At 40.5% G+C, this 14,704-nt stretch overlaps 2 protein-coding genes across 2 annotated transcripts in view; both read right to left on the reverse strand.

Annotated features, from left to right (window-relative positions):
• Positions 1-14,704, reverse strand: part of LOC141207923 (oocyte zinc finger protein XlCOF7.1-like) — a 456,010-nt gene that overhangs the window by 360,763 nt on the left and 80,543 nt on the right. The window lies entirely within an intron of this gene.
• Positions 1-14,704, reverse strand: part of LOC141207902 (uncharacterized) — a 999,716-nt gene that overhangs the window by 95,270 nt on the left and 889,742 nt on the right. The window contains exons 9-10 of the mRNA XM_073664463.1: positions 11,160-11,863; positions 8,303-8,332 (exon numbers count right to left, since the gene is read on the reverse strand). Of these exons, the coding sequence (XP_073520564.1) occupies positions 8,303-8,332; positions 11,160-11,863 (734 nt within the window). The remainder of the gene's footprint in view (positions 1-8,302; positions 8,333-11,159; positions 11,864-14,704) is intronic.

Genomic DNA, 14,704 nt, shown 5'->3' on the forward strand with positions numbered 1-14,704 from the left:
ATATAGATTCAGTACAATGTAATCCGGAGATCTTATCGTTATACTTATACTCGGTATTAGAATTTCTCAACCGTTTGTATTCGTGTAGGTTCTAATATGCTGGAATCAGGGATATCATCAAATGGTAGAATAACCGACTTATCCCAAATAATGGACAGGCCTGACCATTCACCAAACTCTCCAATAATGTTCAGAATAGGATCAATAGACTTCTGTATATCACCTGCTGTACATATATAACTGTTTGTGTATTATACAATCACTGTATTTTATGTAGTGTGGGCCCCCGCTTCTGCAGTGCCACCATGTAACCAATTGCTTGTGAAATAAAGGTTTATGACCGAACTCATGTTTGGTGTTTCTGATTATTCCCAAATGGTCTGCCATTCATATCCTAGCATAGATATGTCACCATCTTATTGGTACTAGACAATTGTCTGATACGTAGATACTTTCCTTTGGTTTGATATATATTATTTGCTTCGTTCAATTTTTGTTTTTAATGTGTTAACCCCTTTACCCCCGAACATGGTTTGCTCGTTAATGACCAGGCCAATTTTTACAATTCTGACCACTGTCACTTTCTGATGTAATAACTTTGGAACGCTTCAATGGATCCCCCTGATTCTGAGATTATTTTTTGTGACATATTGTACTTCATGATAGTGGTAAAATTTCGATGTGACTTGCATTACTTTGTGAAAAAATCAGAAATTTGGCGAAATTTGAATTTTCAGGCCCTTAAATCAGAGATTTATGTCACACAAAATAGTTAATAAATAACAATTCCCACATAAAACACACGTCACCCACTATAGGCAATACTAAGGGGTGTAATGGAGTCTAGACACAATGAAATTTAAAAAATTACAGTTTTTATTAAGTCATATATTAAAAGAAAAAAGTTTTTTTCCATAGAACAAAACAATGATTAAAAAGTTAAGAAGGAAAATTTTCAGCTGTCCAGGATTAGGTATATGGGACTCAATCCAAAGGCTCTTGTAGGATCGAGGGTAGGGTTAAGATATTTATTCCCTCAATGAATATATAGATATCAGCAATCCAGCTTTTAATGCTTACTGGCCAGAGGGTATAAAGTACAAATGCCCTATAAAGTGTCAGTGCCAGCAGCATGGGCATGTTACCCTAATAGATATACAGATATCAACAATCCAGTTTTTTGATACATGATGACCAGACGGTATAAAGTACAAATGCCAAATAAAGTGTCAGTGCCAGCAGCATGGGCTTATTGCCCCAATATAGCTATATCAAAGGAACATTCAGATAATAATATTGTGGTGAGACCCAACCACTATATCCCCAGTTGTCATAATGTCAATTACTTACAGCCAGAGGAGAGAGAAAGTGACCCAGTGATCCTGGTGCTGCACCCCGACGACGCTGTTTCGCCATGCTTCTTCCAGGGGGGGTTAACCACTATAGCTTAACTGGCTCCTTAAATAGTGCCCGTGCCCTATCAAATCGCACTGATATGTACATGTGATGCTCGGTGTATTGGGCGCATGAACGCCGTCTGGCATCTCGTAACTACAGAAGAGACTTGGAACGCAAGCGTGGAACGCTTCGCCCTCCTAGGTGCGCCTGACCGGAAGTCCACGAGCGCCGCCGGCTGCGCATGCGCACCCACCGAGCGTGACACAGGAGATGGAGAATGAGCGATGAGCCCAGTAGCGGAGTACAAAAGAGGCGGGGCTAGTAAGGTCAGAAAACGAAACAGTCTTCATCCTATTCCCAATGAAAGGGAAGAGATTGGTCTCTACCCTATTTCCTCTTTTGTTTTCAGTCCATATATATATATATGTCTTTTAGCTACAGCAATGTAACCTATGATTAAGAACCCCTGTTTGGTTGGAAACGCGTAAGGTCTGCCTTACATATGGCGCTTTTTTAATGGAACTAATAAAATGGACGTTTTAACTTCACATCTCTTGTGATGGATACGGAGAAGGTGCTGGAGTTTACTTCTAGTATGTGATACTGTGCGGGCGCCATATTGCTGCAGGCAATTCTTTTTTTTCCTCCAACAATATGGCACCGCCGGCCGCGCTTTTGCAGTAGCATCTATCGGCAAATGGGAGACGCTATTGCGCATGCGCGGGCGTAGGCGCCATTTTGATGCATATAAATGTCAGACTTTCATATACCCAATTGCATTATTTAAAATAGGGGGCAGGTCACTGAACGCAGTGACCTATCAGAAAGCAGACAAATGAATACACAAGCAGAGCACCAAGATAAAGCCCCTCCCCAAATGCCTGCCCCAGAGCACGAGTATATCATTACCTCAGAAATGAATGTAAAGATTACACAAGAACCACTGGATGGATTTAATCAGCAAAGGTATCATGTCCATCAGTGTAATGTCGCCCACCTGACAGTGTATGTACTTTAGTTTGCACAATTCTGCTGACAGGTGCGCTTTAAGTAAGGCAGCTATACATAGAACTAATCATAATATAAATACAGACATATAAACCTGCTGCCAATCTATTGTGAGTATATGTGATCTCATATTAGCTATGGAGAGATGATAAACCCTTAAGAAAATTTGTGACTCCATATTATTGTACATTAGCTTAAATAATTTCAATTTCAGCTAAATAAAATGCCAAATTTGGTATTGATTTATTATTTCTAATGCATGCTACATAAATTTGATTGAAACACTCAGTGACTGTGTGTACAAGCATAAAGAGGAGCACAGTTATGATAATATAGTATATTTTTATATGTTTTCTTTTTTTTTTGTGAGTTTTATAAGAATTCTTAGTGACGACATTTACTCACTATATGGCATCAAAATACACAAGACCGGTAATCTAACAATGGACTGCAATGCATACAGAACAGAGGTTTAGACAATGATTCAAAATCAGCTGGATAAGAAAAACCTCCTATTAGAAGAACATGTGTGGAAGCCGCACGCTAACAATCGCTGGGTATCTAAGGTGGAGACAAGTTGGCGTGCCAGCCATATGCTGCGGAAGGAGAACAGATCATTCGGGGGGAGACAGACTAGTCACAGCGGGGATTTACGGGCCGTCTTTTCAGTAAACTTGTATACAGCCCCCATAAAGAACGGAGTTTTTCCGTATATAAAGATCCAAGGCCGCAGTGTTTCAAGGCTGATGGAGAGACTAATGGAGGCTCTAATCCTGGTGATCAAGAGATGGAGAAACAGCAAATGCCGATAAGAAGTGTGAGAGGAAGAGCAGGGTGGAGATGGAGATGTAATAGAAAAGCATGATGTTCCTTCTCAGATTTACACCATGCGGTACCCCGGTGCTTCGCTGACAGACCACCAAGCCTATCTGGTTCTCAGTATCTTCTCCGTATCACCACCTCTAAGGGGTTTATGTGTTTTATCAATTGCATAAATGATTAATGTGCTGAGATGACTTTGATGTTCCTGTATAAAATGTTTGGAGATTTGTGATATGTTTCTATTTGCACCTTTGTTCTCGATATCATTAATACGTTCTCTGATTCCAGCCTGTAACCGGCGTTTTGTGCTGCCGACATATTGTAGATTGCCGGCCGTGCATCCATCTTGTATATTACACTGCTCATGTTATAATTAAGAGACGTTTTGATCTGATCGGTGTTTTTGTTACTTCAGTCAGTAAAATTCTGACATTTGTGGGAGTATTTGCATGTTTTGCCGGATGTTGTTCCACACTTGAAAAAACCCTTTAAGTGTAGAAAACTAGAGGAAGCAGCTTGTGTAGTTGTCAAAAATCTAGGGGAGAGGCTCGATCCAAAGATGGTGCTTTTCTGGATACTACTACACCCACCTTTGATTATTTTAGCTATATCTGGGTCCTCTATCAAAATGGATAAATTACTATAATCGATTGTTTTAATTGAGGAAACTGACTGCTGTATTGCAGGACAAGTGTAGGGGGACGTCCTTATGATCTGATTGATTAGATTTATGTTTGAACCGGGTTTTGTGCACAACTATTTTTTCGTCTCTATTTAGCCTCCAATTGCTATAACCTCTCTTGGATTGTCTATTTCTGATGTTTCTTACTTCTCTTATATAGTCAGTTTCCATGCTACAATTACGTTTTGCCCGGATCATCTCCCCTACAGGTACACCTCTAGTTGTATGTTTTGGGTGATGACTCTTTGTGTGCAGGATTGTATTACCTGCTATACTTGTCTGAAAGTTGAGGTGATTATAGTTTTAGAGGGAATGCCAACCAGATTTAAATACAAAAAATCTGTGTGTGTCCGTTCTTGATGGAAAGTAAACCTTAAGATAAATGGGTAGCAATTGAAATAATTAATTTTGTACAGCAGATACATCGATGATATGGAATTCTGATGTATCTGCCGCATCACCATATAAAGTCTCTATATGGATTGTCCACGCAGTATACATACGACTCCTCATATCAGCTCAAAACTAAGTTGGCTAAAGAGGGGGAGTATTTTGCCCCCATTGAAACTCCATTGATTTGCATGTAATGTTTCATTAAATGAAAAATAATTGTTTTGTATGAGCAAATGTACAACATCCAAAACAAATAATTGTAAATCTGATGAAAAATTACTGTATTTTTTCATGTGAAAAGTGAAAATTTAGAGCATAAAGAGCTATTTTGTGGGGGATCGATGAATACAATGAGAAACTATCCAAGAAAAATTTGGACCGCTCCTTCACTGTATCTTTTACCAGCTTCTCTTCCCTTCCCCTTATTGTCGGGGTCCCTCAAGGATCAGTCCTAGGCCCCCTTCTTTTCTCCTTATACACTGCTCCTATTGGACAAACAATCAGCAGATTCTGTTTTCAGTACTATCTCTATGCTGATGACACCCAATTACACACCTCTTCTCCGGACATCACCCCTGCATTATTACAAAATACCGGTGATTGTCTTTCCGCTGTCTCTAACACTATGTCCTCCCTCTATCTAAAACTGAATCTGTCAAAAATTGAACTGCTCGTATTTCCTCCCTCCACTAACCTACCTGTGCCCGATATTGCCATTTCTGTTTGTGGCTCCATCATTACTCCCCAGCAACAAGCCCACTGTCTTGGGGTCACACTCGATTCAGATCTTTAATTCACTCCTCACATCAAATCACTCTCTCGCTCGTGTCATCTACACCTCAAGAACATTTCAAGAATCAGGACTTTTCTTACCTTTGACTCGGCAAAAACTCACTGTAGCTCTTATTCATTCTCATCTAGACTATTGCAACTCTTTACTTATCGGCCTCCCTCTTTCTAAACTTTCCCCTCTCCAATCCATCCAGAATGCAGCAGCCAGGATCATATTCCTCTCCAACCGATACACCGATGCCTCTTCCCCACATACTGGCTGGTGACCAGTTCATGTAGTGTTATGTACTTACCCTATTTAGCATATTATGGCTGTATTATACAAAATATGTATATGTTACCTTTTGTGTCTCCCCTATTTCCTCATAGACTGTAAGCTTGTGAGCAGGGCCCTCACTCCTTTTAATATCTGAGTTATGCTTATTTGGTAATGTCTTTTTGTCTGTTCAAGCCCCCCCTAAAATTGTAAAGTGCTGCGGAATATGTTGGCGCTATAAAAATAAAAATTATTATTATGGTTGCCATATGATGTCACTCATGGCCTGCAACATCTCAGTACTATCCTGAAGGAAACCAGGTGCCCTCTGGACGAGGGTCTGGAGGAGCCAGGCAACCCACTCCCCCAGCCTCTCACCCAGAAAGCCAATGCCAGACACGATTGGTCTCATGGGGGTGGATATATTTCTTTGTGGACTTTGGGCAGAGCATACAAATATTGGCATGGCAGGATTTTCTATTTTCAGATACTACATTTCTTTCTTTGAAAAAACCCTAAACTGAAACCTTGTTCCAACAAAGTAAAAAGTTTAGTTTTAACAGGCTGAGTTGGATTATCTGATAAACGCCTTTACACATTATTGTCAAACAGCATATCTTCAACCCAGTTCACATAATCCTTTTATCCGTGACAACCACTGATCCTCCTATGTCTGAGGTTTTGATAAGTTGTTCTTGGTTCTGAGTTGTTGTAGGGCGCACTGTAAACTGGGTTGGATATTGCTGGTATAAATTCATCCATCTTGGAATTTCTCAGAATGCGTCTTCAGCTCTGATTCTCTTATTTTGTAATTGATCCACAGCTGGTTTGTGTTTTTGTACTGGATATAAATTTGGATTTGGTACACTAATGACATCTTGATGAGATTATCAGCAGTACTGTTCTGAGTATTTTCTTTTTCCAAGCAGAACAGTGAAAGTTTCTCCGTAAAGCGTAATGACCTGAAGGCGTTTTCTGGATTCAATTCACCACAATGTACATTAATTCCATCATTGTCAGAATGATTTCTAAGAGGGATATTCCTGATGAATTTGTTGACATCACAAATTGTGGAAAAAAGGTTGAAATTGTAAGTGGGTACAAAGTTTATACCATATGACGAGTCTGTATCGGTCCTCAGTTAAGGCTGTAGTAGATAAGTTACAGGGAATCTGTCACCACTGGCACTTATCTGACCTCTAAAATGGTGTAAACGTGATAGAAATGTAAATCTATACCTACAGTGGGTGCTCCAATTGAGCATCTCTGGAGAGACCTGAAAATGGCTGTCCACCAACGTTCACCATCCAACCTGAAGGAACTGGAGAGGATCTGCAAGGAAGAATGGCAGAGGATCCCCAAATCCAGGAGTGAAAAACTTGTTGCATCATTCCCAAGAAGACTCATGGCTGTATTAGCCCAAAAGGGTGTTTCTACTCAATACTGAGCAAAGGGTGTGAATACTTATGACCATGTGATATTTCAGTTTTTCTTTTTTATTAAATTTGCAAAAATTTCTACATTTCTGTTTTCTTTCAGTCAAGATGGGGTGCAGAGTGGACTTTCATGAGAAAAAATGAACTTTTTAGAATTTACCAAATGGCTGCAATGAAACAAAGAGTGAAAAATTTAAAGGGCCCTGAATACTTTCCGTACCCACTGTACCTGTATGCCTCATATTAGAAGTCTTGTTCCTATGAAATGTTTTTTTATTCCTACAAGTTTCTGATGCGTTCCCGTCGCGGGGCCCGCAAGAAATCCCACCTCCTGTGTGAATTACACGTTTCCCCTCTCCCCTGCACGTCCGTGCCCTGTGAGGTGCAGTTGCCGCTGCCAAACCACACACCAGCCAAACCAGGAGTGGTATCCGCAAGGCTCCCAGCACTTTAAATGCTGCGATCGCAGCACTTAGGGGGTTAGAGACCAAACAGAGGGACAGAAGCCCCTCTGCTCTTGGATCGGACACCCCGCGCCATCAGCACAGGGTCCCGATCGTTGCCATGGTGACCCGATGTTGTCATGATGACATCCGGGACACCAGAAAGTTACTTGGATCATGCTCAGTGCATGATCAAAGTAACTGGTGTCTGCTGCACTGACAGGTTATAATGTACAGCAGTGATCCTGCACTGCTATATATTATAGCTGCGATCAGACTGCAGAAAGTGAAAGTCCCATAGTGGGACTAAGTAAAAAAGTGGAAAAAAAAACCTACAATAAAAGTACACATATTTGGTATCACCGCGTTTGGAACGACCTGACCTATAAAACTGTCCCACTAGTTAACCCCTTTAGTGAACACGGTAAAAATAAAAAAACTAAGCAAAAAATGGTGGTTTATCATCAAACAGCCAAATAAAACGAGATCAAAAAGACAAATGTAAATAAAAATGGTACCGCTGAAAACGTCATCTTGGCCCGCAAAAAACAAGCTGCCATACAGCTCCATCAGGGGCTCCCCAAACACGACATGGCGTCCGCTAATTATTCAAGCAAATTTGACATGCAAAAAGTTAAATGGGGCTCCTTCCCTTCTGAGCCCTGCCATGCGCCCAAACAGTGGTTTTCCCCCACATATGGGGTATCTGTGTACTCAGGAGAAATTACACAACAAATGGTATGGTGAAATTTCTCCTGTTACCCTTATGAAAATGCAAAAGTGGGGGCTGAAAAACATTTTTGCTGGAAAAATTTGAAAATTTTATTTTTATGGCTCAATATTATAAACTTCTGTGAAGCACCTGAGGGGTCTAGTTTCCAAAATGGTGTCACTTGTGGGGGGTTTCCACTGTTTAGGCAAATCAGGGGCTCTCCAAACGCGACATGGCGTCCGCTAATTATTCAAGCAAACTTTACTTTCAAAAAGTCAAATGGCGCTCCTTCCCTTCCGATCCCTGAAACACCGAACATGAGGTCAGTGAAAAACCTTTATTTCACAAGCAATTGGTTACATGGTGGCACTGCAGAAGCGGGTGCCCACACTACATAAAATACAATGATTGTATAAATACACAAATAGTTAAATATATAATATATATACATAAATACATATACATACACACACACACATGTATTCTGAACCACAAAGGAGCAAGTATGTACAAGTAGAATGAGGCCAAGCGTATAAAGCAATAGACCTAGTGTAGCATGTCAATGATCCTGGGGTAGCCTAAAAATAATAACAAGACAAGTGCCCAGAAGATGCTGGTTAGATGTTAGAGGAAGTGTTCAACATGAGGGCCAGGTCAAAACTTGTAGACAAGAAGACAAGATAGGTAATATGCCTTGACTTCTGTTGTACGTGGTCCAGGGTACCGACCGAGTATGCGCCACACTCGGCACCCTGGGCCACTTAGGTAATATGCCTTCTATGACCTCATGTTCGGTGTTTCTGCTTTGGGTTTTGGCTTGCAAAATGCAGATTTCATTAGAATAGATTGTGGGCTCCAGTAGCTGAGCCCCTGAGGTTCCCATATTGGAAACTTCACTGCCTAAGGAATAAATCTAGGGGTGTAGTAAGTATTTTGAACCCATAGGTGCCTTACAGAATTTTATAACATTGAGTCATGGAAATATGACATTTTAGTGGTAAAAATGCAATTTTTGTATTTGCTACAAATTTATCAGGTACACAAGGGTTAATAGGTGAAACTGAACCCCATAATTTATTAAATAATATCTCCTGAAAGAGGTGATGTCCCATATGTCGTCAGAAATTAGTTAGCCCACATCTCAGGGGCCACTCATTGCCATGGTGACTCGATGTCATCATGACAACATCCGGGTGACCAGAGCTAACAAGTTATTTAGGTCGTGCGCAGTGCAAGATCTACCTAACTGGTGTCCGTGCAGCACTGACAGTTATAAAGCATAGCAAAGCTCCTGAAATATATATATATATATATATATATATATATATATATATATATATATATATATACATACATGCATGCAGTTGTGCTCAAAAGTTTACATACCCCGGCAGAATTTTTCATTTTTTGGCCTTGTTTCAGAGAATATGAATGATAAACTTTTTTTGTTTTCTCCACTCATGGTTATTGGTTGGGTGAAGCCATTTATTGTCAAACTACTGTGTTTTTATATCTTAATGACAACCAAAAACATCTAAATGACCCTGAGCAAAAGTTCACATACCCTGGTGATTTTTGCCTGATAACATGCACAGAATTTGACCCAAATGGGTTTGAATGGCTACTAAAAGTAACATCCTCACCTGTGACCTGTTTGCTTGTAATCAGTGTGTGTGCGTAAAAGCTAAGTGAGTTTCTGGGATCCAGACAGACTCTTGCATCTTTCATCCAGCCACTGACATTTCTGGATTGTGAGTCATGGGGAAAGCAAAAGAATTGTCAATGGATCTACGGGAAAATGTAGTTGAACTGTATAACACAGGAAAGGGATACAAAAAAATATCCAAGGAATTGATAATGCCAGTCAGCAGCATTCAAACTATGATTAACAAATGGAAAATCAGGAGCTCTGTAAAAATCAAACCACGGTCAGTTAGACCAACAAAAATTTCGGCCACAACTGCCAGGAAAATTGTTCGGGATGCAAAGAAAAACCCACAAATAACACCAGCTGAACATCAGGACTCTCTGAAAACTATTGATGTGGCAGTTTCAAGATGCACAATAAGGAGGCACTTGAAGAAAAATGGGCTGCATGGTCGAGTCGCCAGAAGAAAGCCATACTTAAATGCAAAGTATCTTACCTAGAATACGCCAAACAGCATAGAGACAAGCCTCAAAACTTCTGGAACAAGGTAATTTGGAATGATGAGACCAAAATTGAACTTTTTGGCCACAACCATAAACGTTACATTTGGAAAGAGGTCAACAAGGCCTATGATAAAAAGGAACACCATTCCTACAGTAAAGCACGGAGGTGGATCGCTGATGTTTTGGGGATGTACGAGCTACAATGGCACAGGAAACTTGGTAAAAGTTGAAGGAAAGATGAATGCAGCATGTTATCAGCAAATACTGGAGGCAAATTTGCACTCATAAGCCCGGAAGCTGCGCATGGGACCTACTTGGACGTTCCAACATAACAATGATCCAAAACACAAGGACAAGTCGACCTGTCATTGGCTACAGCACAACAAAGTGAAGGTTCTGGAGTGGTCATCTCAGTCTCAGTCTCCTGACCTCAATATCATTGAGCCACTCTGGGGAGATCTTAGGCGCGCAGTTCATGCTAGACAGCCCAGGAATTTACAGGAACTGGAGGCTGTTTGCCAAGAAGAATGGGCAGCTTTACCATATGAGAAAATAAAGAACCTCATCCACAACTACCACAAAAGACTTCAAGCTGTCATTGATGTTAAAAGGGGGCAATACACGGTATTAAGAACTGGGGTATGTGAAATTTTGATCAGGGTCATTTGGATGTTTTTGGTTGTCATTAAGATTTAAAAAGAGAAAACACAGTAGTTTGACAATAAATGGCTTCACCCAACCAATAACCATGAGTGGAGAAAAAGTTTTTTGTTATCATTCATATTCTCTGAAACAAGGCCAAGAATGGAAAAATTCTGCCGGGGTATGTAAACTTTTGAGCACAACTGTAAGAGATTTCAAGAATGTGGAATGTTAATTGGAAGATATAGGAACTGCAAGTTGTCAGGCAGTAATGGGCAAGCTGAAAGGATATATAGGAGAGATGAATGTATGTGATCCCTATGGTATGTTACTTTATTATTGTATGTACTGGTTTCTTGTTTTATCAAAAAAAAGAACTAATGAAAAAAATCTCAAAAATGTATTGGATTAAAAAAAAAAAGACTAAGAAAAAGTTTTCTCCACTGTGTGGGTTCTCTGGTGCCTAATCAAATCTGATTTCTGGTTAAAACATTTCCCACATTCTGAACATGAAAAAGGCTTCTCCCCTGTGTGAGTTCCCTGGTGCTTAACTAAAGCGGATTTATCGTAAAAACATTTCCCACATTCTGCACATGAAAAAGGCTTCTCTCCTGTGTGAATTCTCTGGTGGCTAACCAAAGCTGATTTCTGTTTAAAACATTTCCCACATTCTGAACATGAAAAAGGCTTCTCCCCTGTGTGGGTTCTCTGGTGGATATTAAGATGTGCTTTCTGGTTGAAACATTTTTCACATTCTGAACAGGTAAAAGGCTTCTCCCCTGTGTGAGTTCTCTGGTGCTTAACCAAAGATGATTTATCGTTAAAACATTTCCCACATTCTGAACATGAAAAAGGCTTCTCACCTTTGTGGGTTCTTTGGTGCTTGACAAAATCTGATTTCTGGTTAAAACATTTCCCACATTCTGAACATGAAAAAGGCTTCTCCCCTGTGTGGGTTCTCTGGTGGATATTAAGATGTGCTTTCTGGTTGAAACATTTTTCACATTCTGAACAGGTAAAAGGCTTCACCCCTGTGTGAATTCTCTGGTGCTTGACCAAAGCTGATTTCTGGTTAAAACATTTCCCACATTCTGAACATGAAAAAGGCTTCTCCCCTGTGTGGGTTCTCTGGTGGATATTAAGATGTGCTTTCTGGTTGAAACATTTTTCACATTCTGAACAGGTAAAAGGCTTCTCCCCTATGTGAAGTCTCTGGTGCTTAACCAAAGCTGATTTATCGTTAAAACATTTCCCATATTTGGAACAAAAAAATCTATTGTCCGCTGTGTGTATTTTTTGATGTTTAAGAATAGACTTTTCGAGGGTAAAACTATTTCCATTTTCTGAACATGAAAATGACTTCGTTCCTTTATGAGCAGTTTGTTTTGTAATGCTTATTTTTTTATTTTGATTTTCCTTAGTAGTCGGTAATGAATCAGAAGACAGAACCTGTTTCATAGGATCAGATGATAGATCTTTGCTGTGAAGGGATGATGGTATATCTGGAGTAATGGCATTCACTTCAATTGTATCCTGTGGGATCTCAAGATCATCTGATTTAAAAATTGAAGATATCAGTTGTTCCTCTGATCTCCTGGTACAGTCATCTGCCAAGAAAAAAAACAATTATTAATTCTGAATAAAATATCCCTGAAATTTATATTTTTGAACATTTCTACTTAAAACGTCTGTAGAAACGACAAGTTATTGACAGAATGACAGAGAAACGTGAAAACCTCATAGGATGCACCAGTAGAGCGTGGTGTTCAACTGATTGTTCATTCTGCCTCCCAAATATGGAATAAGAAGCCATCAAAAAATGTTATGTAGGCAAAAATGATACCCATAAAAACTTCTTCTCATCCATAAATCAATCCAGCAATATCCGCTTCTCCCAAAGTCAAATCTCCCCCTCACTTCTGAGCCTTACAGTGTGCCCAAACCACATTCAGCATCCATGTATTTGGCATTACAATAAGAAGAAGAACCCACTTAATTTACGGTGTGTGTCTCCTGGAGCACAATCTGGACACTATGTGTTGGGTAATAAAATGGCCAATGTGCAATTTTCACTCTCCACCATTCATTGTGTGCTAATTTCTGGAAAGTGCCTCTGGAATCAAAATAATCGCTACGTCTATAGATTAATTCACTGCGGGTTATAATTTCCAAAATAGAGGTCACTTTGTTATATTAAAGAAGTTGTCCAGTACTTTTTATTGCCCCAATGTCCCCCAATGTATTTTCCCTGTGCCCATAAGTCTTTTTGTAAATACCTTCTGCAGTCCTTCTTGCCTGTGAGCGGCGCTATCTCTGGCCGCTGTCAGGCATCACGTGACCCCCCCCCCGATAGCGTCACTCACAGGCAAGAAGGACAGCAGAAGGTAATTACAAAGATTCTTATGGGCACAGGGTAAATACATTGGGGGGCATTGGGCAATTGTAAAAAGTACTGGACAACTTCTTTAAGGCTTCTGTAAATAGTGTGTCCAATCTCCTCTGGGATCTGCTCCAACATCTGCATCTGTCACCAGGCGCCGCCGTAATCATTCTGCAGGTAGCGCTGGTGATGGAGGAGACGTTGGAACCAGAAGCTCTGGGCAGCACAGGCTCTGTCCAAACACTAAGATTAGGTAGCCTGGGACCTGTAGTACCATCCAGTCTGGCAGTATGGGTGTGTGTGCTGTCCAGCTGAAGTAATCTGCTCCCTGCTTCATCCAATCGGAAAGCACCACACCCTACTAAAGCTGGAAGCATATTGCCGGAAGCTGCCAGATACAGCCTTGTTCTCCTCTGGTTCAGTCCTCTGTGCTCAGCTCCCGGCTTGTGTATTTGATCTCTGTTGTGACCTCGGCCCGTTTACTGACTACTCTTGTGTCTTCTGATTGGTATTTTCTCTGTCCTCCTGGTTCTGACCCGACTACCTGGCTATTCTTCTTGGGGTTAAAGGGTGATGAGCAAGGCAATCTCTGAGATCAGGAAAATGGAGTATATAGCACCAAGCCTGTTCATGGTAGCCATCTTTTGAGCTGCCAGGTGACAATGAACAGTGCCCCCAATACATTGTGTCTGAAATATATTCCAGCAAGATCTGCATTCAGATAGCTAAATGGCGCTCCTTCTATACAACCTGTACAACGATATATAAAGTATTGTTGGATTCAAGAGAAGTTGGAAAATAATTTGTAAGGTCCATTTGTTTCCCATTATCCTTTGTGAAGAATTCCAGAGTTATCACCATATAAAGTGACACACGTCAGATTTGAAAATGGGCCCAGAGAGGAACACAAAACTGGCTGCAGGAAGGGGTTAAATCAGAGTATTTTGGGAACTAACTGCTGCAGTCAAAAACTGTGAGTATAGACAATAACACATCTACTGAAATGATCAAACTCAACAGTCTTCATCAGTAAAAAATGAGTAACTAGTGGTGAAACTTCTCTGGGGTAATTACAGTATGGTGCTTGGTGGCTGTTAGTAATCTAAACTATCGTAAGGGACAAATGAGTTTCAAGAAGAAATATTACACATTGAAACAGAACTTTTTATAATAGTGCAGAGCTGAGGTGTCTTAAATTTAGATCTCGGGCATTGGGAAGACGTAATGGAGACCTTCTTTTAAAGACTACCAGGGAGTTACAGACTCACATAAGTGAGGCCGGCCGATCCCACCAAAATCAAACAAAGTGAACCTGTAAAAAAAGACAGAATAAAAAATATGTTACATCCCCAACAACAACGTATGTAAGAGGGGAGAGCTCCAACACTAAACCGGAGTCGCACTCATTTATGGTGGACCATTGGAGCTACTATGAGTCCTGACCAGGAAAGTAGAGAAAGTATTAGCGCCCCCATTTCAGGAGAGATTGTGCAGTAATCTGAATTCCTTAGGATGGAAAACATAATGGAATTGATGACGTGGAGTGAATCCATGAAACCAGGGCTCGAGCCAACACATCTCCTGCAGGC

Source organism: Phyllobates terribilis, unplaced genomic scaffold, assembly GCF_046119375.1.
Source record: "Phyllobates terribilis strain yellow unplaced genomic scaffold, ASM4611937v1 Scaffold_167__1_contigs__length_4167997, whole genome shotgun sequence".
NCBI classification, from domain to species: domain Eukaryota; kingdom Metazoa; phylum Chordata; class Amphibia; order Anura; family Dendrobatidae; genus Phyllobates; species Phyllobates terribilis.